The sequence below is a fragment of the Mytilus edulis genome, chromosome 3, assembly GCF_963676685.1.
Source record: "Mytilus edulis chromosome 3, xbMytEdul2.2, whole genome shotgun sequence".
Lineage (NCBI taxonomy): Eukaryota > Metazoa > Mollusca > Bivalvia > Mytilida > Mytilidae > Mytilus > Mytilus edulis.
The window spans coordinates 6,080,257-6,095,810 of record NC_092346.1 but is presented as its reverse complement, the minus strand read 5'-3'; the positions used below and the strand labels follow the sequence as shown (position 1 = coordinate 6,095,810).

At 31.9% G+C, this 15,554-nt stretch overlaps 1 protein-coding gene across 4 annotated transcripts in view; it reads left to right on the top strand.

The window, feature by feature from the left end:
* Positions 1-15,554, top strand: part of LOC139514143 (glutaminyl-peptide cyclotransferase-like) — a 43,070-nt gene that overhangs the window by 16,358 nt on the left and 11,158 nt on the right. The window contains exon 2 of one of the 4 annotated variants that reach the window (XM_071302919.1): positions 4,156-4,305. In XM_071302919.1, the coding sequence (XP_071159020.1) occupies positions 4,156-4,305 (150 nt within the window). Of the gene's footprint in view, positions 1-4,155; positions 4,306-5,209; positions 5,278-5,611; positions 5,666-7,568; positions 7,632-15,554 lie in introns of those variants that run through there. The other 3 variants (XM_071302923.1, XM_071302922.1, XM_071302920.1) reach the window with 3 other exon arrangements.

Below are 15,554 nucleotides of genomic sequence, written 5' to 3'. Positions count from 1 at the left end.
CCCCATTTCAATTCTCAATTTTATATTATATTTATGCTTTGGAAAATATATTTTTTGTCCATTTCTAAAGGTTGTATCAGTAGATTTCATATTTTGCATTTACGTATTGATATATACAGTAACATTGTTTAAGATCTATAACATCAATAAACAAGTATAAATATACAGTATTTTATATTAGAAAAGAGTGACAATTGACACCCACAAATCAACATGGCCTTAAATGTCAATTATTTAAATCCCTCCTTTTCATGAAAAGATCAAAGTTTGTGCCAAAAATAAAGATTTTTTTTGAAAGGATGAAATACTCCTACACTTTTGGACTCTTAATCCCTTTTTTGTTTCAGATAAAAAAAAAAACAACATTAGCTTATTCTAGAAAGAAATTAATCAAATAGTTATTCACTTTCATCAACGGGCGCTGGAAGAATTATAAGGAGAGTTTATCCTTTCTATTCAATAGCAGCAGATTGACAGCGTGTTAATCTTCTAATGTTTTCTTTGAGGCCTTTGAAACGTCCAAATGTCAAAAACTATCAAACAGCCTTAACTAATCTGATAAGTTTGAAATTACTCTTTTCATTATTTCCATACTGTTGGGGAAACAATAAGCTAATGGATGCCTTCTGCAGTATTTCTTTTGATATATTAATGTTTTAAAAGATAAATATGTCTATACATTTCCATTCAGATGGTAAATTAGTCTTTTTAATTTCATTAAGATGAAAAATTTATGTGTTAATTTTCTGTAAAATATTAGAAAATTTTGTAATTGAAGTTAATGAAATTTTTTCTGTCAAAGAACTTATAAATCATTTTGATGTTCTAAAGAAGCTAATACAAATAAAAGGAAACATTAGGTATACATCAATATGTGACAGCCACACAAAAACAATAATGACCAAAGGACATCTATATACTTTATAAAATTTTATAAGCCGCTGTAAATACAATGGTACACAGAAGAACACAGAAATTTATTTACAATAATACAAAGGAAATAAATAATAATTCTAATACATAAATATGTTCCATGTTTAAAGTGTAAAATGTATATTAAATGGAAGACTTTAAAATATGGGAGAAGACGAAGAAAGGAGTAGGTCCGGTAAGGGCAGATTTTGGCCTCAAATTTCAGGTTCATCTGACGAAAGATTTTGACCACTTTTTAAACACTCAAGTGTCTATTTTATTTGAATCAATTAGTTTATGTGAAAGATTTTAACTGATTTAGTTATAAAAAACGCACAGATTCAAGCTAAAATATGAAAAATCTACCAAATATGCAGAAAAATGTCACTTTTCAGATGGTTTTTATCAAAAATGAAAGTGGCCGCATCCGTGTTCATCCTCAACCTTTATATATGTTATGTATTATCCTAAAATACAACTGACATTTCAATATTAAGGATGAACACGAATGCGGTCACTTTTGTTTTACACGAAAACGTCTAAAAATTAACTAAAATGCTAGAATTGTGAAGATTTCATTTTAGCATGACTTAATGGTGCAGCTGCTAGTACCCAATATATGTGCATTGTATAGTCAAAAACAGCCCATATTTATGTAGCAGAAGCATTTTACTGTCCAATAGATAACTTAAAGTTTACATTTTAACAATTTTGTAAAACTGCTATATTTTGGGGCCAAAAAGGAGTCTTACTGGACCTACTCCTTTAATTGAAAGAATTTACTTCATTGTTTATAAATTTAATGAACTTGCACAAATTTCAAAGCGTTAGACTGTTGAATGGTTATATGAACTCATAAGTTCTCTGAACTTACGAATATTACATGTTTTTGTGAATATTACTTCTAAGTATTTTGTCTTTCTGGTGTTGTACAATGTTGTAAGGAATTTGCACTTGAGGAGATAATGGGGCTCATCACTAAAATCACCATCTTCACATAAAGGATAGGTCTGATTTTCTTTTTGGGTATAAGACCCCTTTTCACATTCTTTTGGCTGAACAATCAGATAGAAAGCTGTCCATACAATATCCAAAGCTCTTAATCATAATGAGTTTAATGTTATAAATCAAGAGTACTGCAGATGCAGAGAGAAGCAAACAATAATATTTCCAAAAGAAAAAGATGAAAATACAAATAACAGTTGTCCACAACAGACTGTAACAGTTCACAACAGTCCAGAACACAACATAAAAATCTTGTCATCTAAGGAATTTAGTAGATCTTTGTTGTCTTTACCTTTCTTAATTGTTAAAATTTATATTGCGATGTTAAGATTTCTTTTTTTGTGTCGTTGTGTTGCTGTCATCTTTAAGTCACAGTCACAATACTAGTAGGATAATCATCATTATTTTTATAAAGGTTGAGTTAAAAGATTATAGTCACATCTCAAAAATGTACAGTGACAATAGTATAAAGAAAGCAAAAATAAGACGTATTTCGAATTGACCATATTTTGTTGGCTTGTATTATTCACAGACATTATTTGAATGTAGTCCAAGTTTTTAGTTAATATATTGTATAAGAGATTACAGGTCAGCAACTGTATGAAAACAAAATGTTGATAAGAACAATCTTATCTGTTGCACTAGTAAATATTTTGTAACTGTTGATTCGTAACAATTGTGGGGTGGTACATTTTGTACCAGTTATCGATTTGTGCCTATGAAATTTTATGCCAGTTATTAAGGAATGTATGTTTTATGCCTCAGGGGTATTATGTTTTCCCGGTCTATACATCTGCTAGTCAGTTTGGCAAATATCAGATTCAAGTTTTAATTCAAAGAAAGGAGTAGGTTCAGTAAAACCCCTTTTTGGCCTCAAATTAGGCAGTTTTGCAAAATTGTGAAAATGTAATCTTTTAGCTAATTTTATGCCCCACCTACGATAGTAGAGGGGCATTATGTTTTCTGGTCTGTGCGTCCGTCCGTTCGTCCGTCCGTCTGTTCGTCCGTTCGTTCGTCCGTCTGTCCCGCTTCAGGTTAAAGTTTTTGGTCAAGGTAGTTTTTGATGAAGTTGAAGTCCAATCAACTTGAAATTTAGTATACATGTTCCCTTTGATAAGAATATTCTAATTTTAATGCCAAATTAGAGAATTTATTCCAATTTCACGGTCCACTAAACATAGAAAATGATAGTGCGAGTGGGGCATCCGTGTACTGTGGACACATTCTTGTTTGGAAAGTAGAATGCTTCTGCTACATAAATATGTGCTGTTTTTGACAATACAATGTACATATATCGTGTACTAGCATCATAAAGTCATGCTTAATTACTGAAATTTTCACAATTATAGCATTTTAGTTAAATTTTAGACGGTTTCTGTCTTAAATGAAAGTGGCAGCATTCGTGTTCATTCATAATATTGAAATGTAAGTTGTATTTGATGATAATACATAACATATATAAAGGTTGAGGATGAACAAGGATGCGGCCACTTTCATTTTTGACGAAAACCATCTGAAAAGTGACGTTTTTTGGCATATTTGATAGATTTTTCATATTTAAGCTTCAATCGGAGCGTTTTTAATGACTGAATCAGTTAAAATCTTTTACATAAACTAATCGAATCAATTGAAATAGACACTTAAGTGTTTAAAAAGTGTCCTAAATATCTCGTTAGATGAAACTGAAATTTGGGGCCAAAATCGGCCCTTACCGGACCTACTCCTTTGCCATGAAATGTTGGTCGCATGAACTTAAAACTCAGTAACTTGTTTATTATTATATAAGATAAAAAAAATATGTCAAATTATGTTTTTTATTCTTATTTTTTTTCAATGATGTTTAAAAATTTGTTAGTGATTGGTTTCATTGAAAATTAAAAAAAGGTTTCACTGTGAATGCCGATTTTGGTAATTCTCTTACAAGTCTCTTGTATAGTCTGATGATAAATTACTGTTCATGATCAAGCAATTATCCTGTGTCTCACATTGAATCTACAAAACAAGCATTCATGATATATAAGTGAATCACGATTAATAGATCTGCTTGTTTTTGTTGACGTGATTAACTTATCATACATAGACGTGTAATACTTATGGGACATATATATGAAATTACTAGGCAGTATTATAGACCAAGTAATTTCACGAATTTGTGAGTCATTCTTTAGTCTACTTTTGGACTTATTGCACTTATTTAGATGAGAATTTTATTCCACCTATTATTTTTTTTCATTTCAGAGCAGCACTTTAACAATAAAATGGGGATCAACAAAAGTGATGGAAATATTAGCAAAAGAATTCACAGAACACAAAACTTTCAAAGAACTTCTTCAACCTATACTGGTCCCTAGAATGGTAGATACAGACTCTCATCGTAATGTCAGAGAGGTAGGTCATGTCATTGCATGTCTGGTTCCCTGAATAGCTTCAACCTATACTGGTCCCTAGAATGGTAGATAACTGACTCACATCGTAATGTCAGAGAGGTAGGTCAAGTCATTGCATGTCTGGTTCCCTGAATAACTTCAACCTATACTGGTCCCTAGAATGGTAGATACAGACTCTCATCGTAATGTCAGAGAGGTAGGTCATGTCATTGCATGTCTGGTTCCCTGAATAACTTCAACCTATACTGGTCCCTAGAATGGTAGATACAGACTCTCATCGTAATGTCAGAGAGGTAGGTCAAGTCATTGCATGTCTGGTTCCCTGAATAACTTCAACCTATACTGGTCCCTAGAATGGTAGATACAGACTCTCATCGTAATGTCAGAGAGGTAGGTCATGTCATTGCATGTCTGGTTCCCTGAATAACTTCAACCTATACTGGTCCCTAGAATGGTAGATACAGACTCTCATCGTAATGTCAGAGAGGTAGGTCATGTCATTGCATGTCTGGTTCCCTGAATAACTTCAACCTATACTGGTCCCTAGAATGGTAGATACAGACTCTCATCGTAATGTCAGAGAGGTAGGTCAAGTCATTGCATGTCTGGTTCCCTGAATAACTTCAACCTATACTGGTCCCTAGAATGGTAGATAACTGACTCACATCGTAATGTCAGAGAGGTAGGTCAAGTCATTGCATGTCTGGTTCCCTGAATAACTTCAACCTATACTGGTACCTAGAATGGTAGATACAGACTCTCATCGTAATGTCAGAGAGGTAGGTCATGTCATTGCATGTCTGGTTCCCTGAATAACTTCAACCTATACTGCTCCCTAGAATGTTAGATACAGACTCTCATCGTAATGTCAGAGAGGTAGGTCATGTCATTGCATGTCTGGTTCCCTGAATAGCTTCAACCTATACTGGTACCTAGAATGGTAGATACAGACTCTCATCGTAATGTCAGAGAGGTAGGTCAAGTCATTGCATGTCTGGTTCCCTGAATAACTTCAACCTATACTGGTCCCTAGAATGGTAGATACAGACTCTCATCGTAATGTCAGAGAGGTAGGTCATGTCATTGCATGTCTGGTTCCCTGAATAACTTCAACCTATACTGGTCCCTAGAATGGTAGATACAGACTCTCATCGTAATGTCAGAGAGGTAGGTCATGTCATTGCATGTCTGGTTCCCTGAATAACTTCAACCTATACTGCTCCCTAGAATGGTAGATACAGACTCTCATCGTAATGTCAGAAAGGTAGGTCAAGTCATTGCATGTCTGGTTCCCTGAATAACTTCAACCTATACTGGTCCCTAGAATGGTAGATACAGACTCTCATCGTAATGTCAGAGAGGTAGGTCAAGTCATTGCATGTCTGGTTCCCTACCTAAAATTTGCAAAGCATGGGTTGTCCTCAGCTTAATAAAGAATATTTTGTTAATATTGCCTCAAAATAATTAAGTTTGCTCCCCTAACCTAAAATCCTTGATCTGCCCCTGCCCTGAATAACTTTAACCTGCAAAGGTCCCTAAAATGGTAGACCATGCATTGTATGTCTTGTTCCCTAAATAACTTTAACCTATACTGGTCCCTAGAATGGTAGATACAGATTCATATTGAAATGTCAGAGAGGTAAGTCATGTGATTGTAATTTTTTGTCTGGTCCCCTGAATGAATAAATCCTGTACCTGGCTCTAGACTACTTCAAGATGTCAGAGGTAGGTAAAGGTATATGTCTGGTTCCCTGAATATTTTCAAATTTCACTGGTTCCTAGAATGAGAGATTAACCTCAAAGGAGGGCCCTCATGGGGTTTTTGATTATGTGATTACTTGGCCGTTTTTTTAATGATTATTTGATTATTAAGCCAAATATTTCATGATTATTTGATTACCTAGGACTGTATTTTTAGTTTATGATTATTTGATTACTAAAGATAAGCAAATATTTAATGATTATGTGATTATATTGGCAAAAAAATGGTGATTATGTGATTACTAGGACCCCCCATGAGGGGCCTCTCAAAGGTAGTCTAGATCACTAAAAGAGGTAGGTTAATTCATTAATATATGATAAAAAGAAGACGTGATATCATTGCCAATGAGACAACTATCCACCAAATTTCAAATGACGAAGGTAAAAGCAATTAAAGGTCACCATACAGCATTATATGTCTGGTTCTCTTAATTACAAGAGCATACTTATAAGTCTTAGAATCTTATTCAGTTATCTAGACAAAGGCATGCTTTTAAATCATAAAATGTTATACTAAAAACTGTATAGAATATAGGAGGAACTTTATATTTTTAGAACAGAAATATAAGAATATAAAAATAAGAAGATGTGGTATAATTGCCAATTACATGCTTTTAAATCATAAAATGTATACTAAAAACTGTATAGAATATAAGAGGAACTTTATATTTTTAGAACAGAAATATAAGAATAAAAAAATAAGAAGATGTGGTATAATTGCCAATTAGACGAACTCTCCATAAGAAACCAAATGACGCAGAAATTAACAACAATTGGTCACTCAGTACAACCACATCTTTTATCTTAAATTCGTTGTCATTAAATCAGATGTTTCCTATCTTCTTGATGTGACAGCAGATGAACATTGATATTATCTTTGGGTTCTACTTTCTTTTATTTCAATAGAAAATAAAGGTTATTAACCCCAATGTATTTGCTTTAAGCAAAACGTGTCTGCAAGAAAATTGTTTGAAATTGTTTCTGCAAGAACAACAACCCCAAACAAACAAATAAAAAAAGACTTGCTGCTGCTTTTGTCTGAAATAATTGTTTCTGCAAGAACAACAACCTCAAATAAACAAATAAAAAAAGACTTGCTGCTGCTTTTGTCTGAAATAACAGTATTTCTAATCTTTAAGCTAGAAGAATGCAGCAAAAGGTAAATGAAATACAAAGCAGCAAAAACAAATAAAAGTGAATGAAACTTGATCAAATTTCATCAAATTACACAAAGCAGTTATTTCATTACACGCTGAGAAAATAAAATAAAAATATTTACTTGGTAATTTCTTCAAACAATTTAGTTTGTTTATTGGGAAATAAAGATTTATTTTTTGTATTATACCTAATTGAATTTAACCTGACACAGTAGGAAGGATACTGTTGAAGTCAGGACTGTATCCCTAAATAGAAAGTCATTGCTTAGCATTAATCTTTAAGTCAAAGGAACAGTTTGATAGCATCAATTTATTGGGTGTTAAATGTCACCATCAAAGAGGCATTGTTCCGAGTCATTTAATGTCGGATTTCCTGCTGTGGCGGATAAAATCGACGATAAAATCTACGGTAAATCTATAATGTCCATTAAAGGAAATCTGTGATTCCAATTATTACCAATACACCTCCGTTCTTCTTCTCCAGAGACAATACTACAAACGCTAATTATATTTCGATACACATTGATTATAATAACTGGCGTAAATGGGATTCGTTCCTTCATCAAGAGGGAGTGTAATTATTGTCACTTCAAAACTGGAGAGCATATTGATTTAGAATTGTTGACATATAACTTGACACCCTCTCAACATTTCTGTATGTATTTTCATAGAAACATTTATTTTTTCATGGGTTGATGGCATATAACTTGACACCCTCTAATCTTTTCTGTATGTATTTACATAGAAGCCTTTTTTTTTTTTTTCGTTTGTCGATATCATTTTATATGGTCATATGTTACTTTCAAGAGCAAACATTTACAAGACTTTTTCTGAAGAGCATTTCTATGTTTTGAAATCAAGCTCTAAGGAGAAGTAATGGAGAAAAAATGTTTCTCTTCCCAGTATCAGATAATATTTAAAGGAAAACATTGTTTGGAAGGCATGTTTTACATGATGCTCTTCAAACTAATAAATAGCTTGTATTAAAAACAACAAAAATGTAAATGAGTAAAAAGGGAGATCCCATCTGAGTTGGTTTTAAAGCATTCTATGCATTTTATATCTATAATTACCTACATCTGAAATAAGATTTTTCGTAAAAAATAAAATGTTTTAATCTCGGTGCAAATAATTTATTTTAATTTTGATATTTTAGCAGTTGACTAAATATAAAGATTTTGCTATTATTTTTTATATGTGCAGAATTTGTTTTGTCTTGCTACAAATGACATATATGTAGAAATACCTTACCAGTCTTATATGTTATTTATTGATTTAGTGCTACACAAAAGAAAGTTTTTAATGATCCTTATTAACCCCTATCACCTTTTCAATGTTGAGGAAGGTCATGACCTCACTGAAATTTGAGTACAAAACAGTTCATCTTTGAGACCTTCCATCCTTATAAGATATAGGACAGCAATAACAATGTTTTTATTTAATTTATTTCCTAGTTTTATGAGATTTTTGTTGTGCGTTCATCAAGACCATGTCCTTTTCATTTGTTAGCCACTGGGATCTGAAACATCCATCAATTTGCATAGATACATCATCATCTGTTTGGTAACCAATGGACGCAAAACAGCCATCCATCACATTTCCTATTAATTTGATGATCAAAGAGTTTAACAAGATATCAGAAGTATGTTTTAAAATTTCCCTGTGTTGAAATTTTTGTTTTGATTTTAAAGAGATTATTAATGATGGAAATCTGTTTGTAAGGACTAATTCTTAAAGATTTGAAGAAAAAAAAACATCCACTTGTATAACCGAATGCAAAATTGTTCTTTTCTTATATTTCCTAGTGCAATGTTGTTAAATTGAATTAAGGTGGTCACATGATTGTAAGTGTCTAAAGTTCAAAAGGTCATGAGTGCAATACCCAATTTGGTCAATCAAAATACTTGTCTTGTTAGCTAGCATGCTAAAAAATCTGACTTGTGTTATAAATCTAATATAAAGCAGGGAATTCATGTTATTGGCCGAAATATTTATGTAATATTTGCTGCGAGACTTAAGTAACCATCAATAAATTTATATAAATGGCAGTAACATGAACTCTCTTATATTATAGGTAGTATATTTGTAAATGTTTTATTCATAATGTATTTTATTAGCTCATTTTTAGCTCACCTGGCCCTTTCAAGTGAGCTTTTCTCATCACTTTGCGTCCATCGTCTGTCGTCGTCGTTGTTGTCTGTTAACTTTTACAAAAATCTTCTCCTCTGAAACTACTGGGTCAAATTTAACCAAACTTAGCCACAATCATCATTGGGGTATCTAGTTTAAAAAATGTGTCTGGTGACCCGGCCAACCAACCAAGATGGCCGCCATGGCTAAAAATACAACATAGGGGTATAAAATGTAGATTTTGGCTTATATCTCTGAAACCAAAGTATTTAGAGCAAATCTGACATGGGATCAAAAAAATTATCAGGTCAAGATCTATCTGCCCTGAATTTTCAGATGAATCAGAGAACCTGTTGTTGGGTTGCTGCCACTAAATTGGTAATTTTAAGAAAATTTTGCAGTTTTTGGTTATTATTTTGAATATTATTATAGATAGAGATAAACTGAAAACATAATGTTCAGCAAAGTAAGATCTACAAATAAGTCAACATGACCAAAATGGTCAGTTGACCCCTTAAGGAGTTATTGCCCTTTATAGTCATTTTTTACCAATTTTTTGTAAATTTTTGTAATCTTCTACAAAAATCTTCTCCTCTGAAACTACTGGGCCAAATTTGATCAAAGTTAGCCACAATCATTATAAGGGTATCTAGTTAAAAAAATGTGTGTGGTAACCCTGCCAACCAACCAAGATAACTTTGAAACCAAAGCATTTAAAGCAAATCTGACAAGCATTTAAATTGTTTATCAAGCTAATATCTATCTGCCCTGAAATTTTCAGATGAATTGGACAACTGGTTGTTGGGTTGCAGTCCCCCAATTGGTAATTTTTAATGAAATTTTGCCATTTTTGGTTATTATCTTGAATACTATTATAGATAGAGATAAACTGTAAACAGCAATAATGTTTCGCAAAGTAAGATCTACAAATAAGTCAATATGACCAAAATGGTCAGTTGACCCATTAAGAAGTTATTGCCCTTATAGTCAAATTTTAACAATTTTCATTAATTTGGTAATTTTTAGTAAATTTTTACAAAATATTTTCCTCTGTATGTTTATTATAGATAGAGAAAATTGTAAGGAGCAAGAAATTAAGTGCATAAAGATCTACAAACACATCACCTTGCCAAAACACAATTTTGTCATGAATCCATCAGTGCAATTTGTTTAATGTGCACATAGACCAAGGTGAGCAACACAGGCTCTTAAGAGCCCTTAGTTTTTTTTTTTTACTTATGACACAAATTAAGCTTCATCTAATTATGCTTTGACATTCTACATTCTATTTGCTGAAAACTTCAATCTTTTAAATGGCATACGTGTGATTAGCTTCATCTTGTGTCCCATGTGACAATTTTTTTATGTCCTACTTCCTGTTTGCCGAAAAAATTAATCAGGGGTATAATTTTCATCTTGTTATTGCTTTTGTCATTTGTTTATAATTTGCATGGTCGGATTAAATGTGATTTTTCAATTATGATTCAACACCCACTGTTTAATTCTAAGAAATACTCCTACTGCAGGAAATTATATGTTTAAAGAACAATACTATAGAATTATCAGGAATTACCATCTGAGTCAACAAAAATTTAGACTTTAGGGAAATGTAATTTTGAATTCTCTGTGATTAATATTTGAATAATCTTAAAAGCTGATTTACGTGGTAGGAAAAATTCTTTCCCAATGGAGTTCGTATGTTACGTTGCATAAGCTGACTTTAAGAAGAATTTAATTAAATTTGCATTTAAATTCCCTCAAATTCTTATTCCAATGTTGGTGCTCATTTTGTCTGTTAATTATTAGTGCCAGTTTAACATTAAGAATACAAAATTAAAGTTAATAAGTGCTGAAATAGAGAATTATTTGTAAGAGTAGAATTAAACATTGACAATTTGGCACTGTCAACTTTAATTTGACTTTGAATTATTTTTTCCAATTTTTTTTCAATTAGAAAAAAATACATTTTCTTGCTGATTAAAAAGATAAGTTAGATAATGTGGTATGATTTCTAATGAGGTAGCTTTTTATTATTCCCCAAAGACAAAAGAATAAGGAATTTTACAAATAGAGGACTGTGAGTCATTACCTTCAACAATGAGCAACACCCATACCAGCTATAAGCTGTAAACGGATACCATAATGATAAACAATTCAAAAGAGTTTAGTTTAAACATATTTTATATGCTTAACTGTGCAAAAGGGATGAGACACAAGTTTTAAAATCAAACTTATATAGTTTTCTCTCAAAAAGAGAAAACCAGCTACCTGATTTAAAAGATAAAAGGCAGAAGATGCCAAAAGGATTTCAATTACTTTATTCCAGCATTTTGTTTCTGGCTCATGAAGATGAAAATTTTTAAGACATTTTTCCTATATTTTATAATTAAAATTTGAGATGAAAACATTCTTAATTACATATAAAGCATATTTACACAAAATTTATAAAACAAAAACAACAAATTTTTGTAACAAATTATAAGCTAAAATCTAAGAGAACAATTACTACTTTAAAAATTTTGTTTGTTTATGAAACAATTTGTTTTTTATCCAGAACTATGCCATCAGCAATTCAACATCATCTCATAATAATTTTCACAGAAATTAATTTTCATCTAATAAAATATTTTACGACTACTCAATTGTATTTTAGCGTCAAGTAATCAATATTAGAGCATGACTTTGCGTATGATTGTTACATTTATGAGGGATGAAGGAGTGTTGTTTAATTGTTTTCCTGTAACTCTAGGAGGATCTGTTTCAACACTGCATGTTTACCGCCCAATTTCCATATTCAAATTACATCAATTAACAAGAGTACAATTAAAAATTGAAACCTTTGAAGGATGAAAGACTATATGATGGTAAATCATGTCATACAGTGTTTGCTGTTATGTTCTAATAGGAATTAAATTGATTTTTATGTTAATAAAATGTGCTGTGATGTTGCTGATAGAGATACAAATGTATTAAACTCCCGTCAGTTTTCAGACAAACAGAATTTATGAATTTTAGAGTTTCACAGTATAAAGGTTCCTTTATTTGAGACTAGCAAAACTTGAACTTAAAGATAAAAATTGAATTATAGCAAAGTTCTATTCTTTTATGAAGATTTCAGGAAATCTGTATAAAGTTTAACTGAAATTTACTATATATTTATAGTTTACTTAAAAAAAGTTTAAAAGAAACTATTTTTTTAAATTTGAATTTTGCAATTTCAAGTGGAAAACCTATAGGCTATAGCTCACATTTATGAGCAAAGTTAAATTTTTGTTTTTCTCGTCTTTCATTGTTTTCTTCTCGAGATAAAATTTACACAAGGGTATATTTTTTTCCGATTTCATCTTATTCTCAAAATAAGAAAAATATTAACAACCAAATTGAGAAATAATTCCTATTTGACAGCAATTATTTTGATTTGCTAAAACTAATACATTGACCGATTTTATTATTTGATGGAATTGTTACAAACAACTTTTATGTATTGTTTATCTGATTTACACTGAGGATGGTCAATGTACACAGTAAACACTTTAATTTTCCACAGAGATAAAGAACTAATAGATTTTATTACAATAAAACTGGACTGCTGTCATTGAAGTTATACATATTTGTCTCTAAGGAAAAATGACTTTATATTCACGTCAATTTTGATTAGTTTCCAGCATATTTTTCTACGATCTTGTAGTGTATTGCTTTGATATCAGTTGATCGTTTTCATGGCATAGACCAATCTGAAGAATATTATTATACGGATTTCTTATCAGATCTATTCAAGAACTGATATTGTTCATTGGGTCTGTCAGTGTGAAAAATTGTGTCCTCCATTCTCAACTTGAGGCCATTTTTGACATTCAAGTCCCCCCCCCCCCCTAAAAATATGAATCCAAAGAAATATAAATTATGCTTCATAACATTTATTCTGTCATACTTTATTTTACACAATTAGAGTGGTGACCTAGCTAATCAGTGAGTATGCCTTTGTTGTGCATAACATATACAACAGTATGTTTAACAAAGGGATGGATATCCTATTAGAAATAATAGTAATATACACCCACTCTATGCAGTGATTTTGTCTGTCCATTCATCCTTCTGTCCATTTTGCATCCTTTTGTCCATTCTTCCATCGATCTTCTGTCCATTTGGTCAAACACAAATATTTTTGTCACACTTTTCTTAGGAACTACTTTACAAAATTAAATTTCTGGTCAGCATCAATGCCGGTGATAAGATTTAATGACTGTGAGCACTTAATAGATCTGTCAGACACCTTATTCTGAGTTGTTAGTACACTGAATTTTTCTGTAGTACTATACTCAACAATATGCTTGTAAGATTTTGGGGGTCTTTTGGAGACAATACTTTGTGTTTTTGAATACTTTGAATAAAGAATGAGATATTCTGGGCATAACAACCTTTGCTATAAAGCTAAGTATCAGAAAATATTTACATGACAAAATAATCTTGAACTGAAAATACGTCAATACATGGAGAAAAAAACCCATTAAGCATCAAAACCATCTGACAGGTCTATTAGGTAATATCTGTTTTTAAATACCCTATGGTAATTTCAGAACATTAAAGAATGTTCCCTGCTGGTATTCCAATAACTGGTTCCCTGCTGGTATTCCAATAACTGCACTTTCACAGTAGACATTTTTTGTTCAATAAATAATGCAACCATTTATTATCAATATAACACGCATAATGCAACATAATGATTTAAAAGTAAAGATAGGTTTATGTACTTGTTATTGAGTTTATGGAATTCAAGATTCAAATTTTTGGTGGGGGAAAATAGATTGCTGCTTAAAGCTTAACTTTAGCACATTCATTTTAATCAATTAAGGTATTCATTAATTAGGATCAAGGATCTTCGAATCAACGTTTAAAGATTATTGAGTCTTTTTCTTTGATACAGATTAGCAGCTCTATGTATGCAAGTTGATAGTTGGCAGTTAACTAAAAAGTCTTTTATTCATTTGTTCATTATTCATCCATTGTTGAACCAACATAGACTAATTACTTTATAAAAATGACATTTCTTTTTAGCTCACTTGGCCTAAAAGGCCAAGTTAGCTTTTGTCATTACTTGGCGTCCGTCGTCGTTGTCCCTTGTCTGTCGTTGTTAACTTTTACTAAAATCTTCTCCTCTATAACTACTGGGCCAAATTTAACCAAACTTTGCAACAATCATCATTGGGGTATCTAGTTTAAAAAATGTGTCCGGTGACCCAGCCAACCAACCAAGATGGCCGCCATGGCTAAAAATAGAACATAGGGATAAAATGTAGATTTTGGCTTATAACTCTGAAACCAAAGCATCTAGAGCAAATCAGACAAGGTGTAAAATTGTTTATCAAGTCAAGATCTATCTGCCCTGAAATTTTCAGATGAATCGGACAACCTGTTGGGTTGCTGCCCCTGAATTGGTAATTTTTAAGGAAATTTTGCCGTTATTTTATGACTGCAAAAAATTTTTGCGTTGTATAATGGTATCATGTCGTTGTCTACATCGTCTACGTCGTCGTCGCCGTCCAAAGACACATTTAGTTTCCGGACAATTACTTTAGATTAAGTGAATGGATCTATATAAATTTTTACCAGAAGGTTTAATACCACTAAAGGAAGGTTTGGACTGATTTTGGGGGTTATGGTCCCAATAGTTAAGGAATAAGGGGCCAAAAATAAGCATTTTTGTAGTTTTCAAACAATAACTTGTGTTTAAGTGTATGAATCTCTCTGAAATTATACCACAAGTTTCCATACCATGAAGGGATGGTTAGTAATGACTTTAGAGGGTTATGGCTCAAAATGTTTTTGGAATTAGGGCTAAAAAAGGGGAATTAGGGGCAAACAAGGGGGGATAGGTTTTTCCAGTCAATAACTTTAGATTTAGTGAATTGATCTATATAGATTTTTACCAGAAGGTTTAATACCATTAAAGAAAGGTTGAGATTGATTTTGGGGGTTATGGTCCCAATAGTTTAGGAATTAGGGGCCAAAAAGGGGGTCAAAAATAAGCATTTTTGTAGTTTTCAAACAATAACTTGTGTTTAAGTGTATGAATCTCTCTGAATTTATACCACAAGTTTCCATACCATGAAGGGATAGTTAGTAATGACTTTGGGGGGTTATGGATCTAAATGTTTTGGAATTAGGGTAAAAAAAGGGAAAAACTAGGTTTTTCTGGTCAATG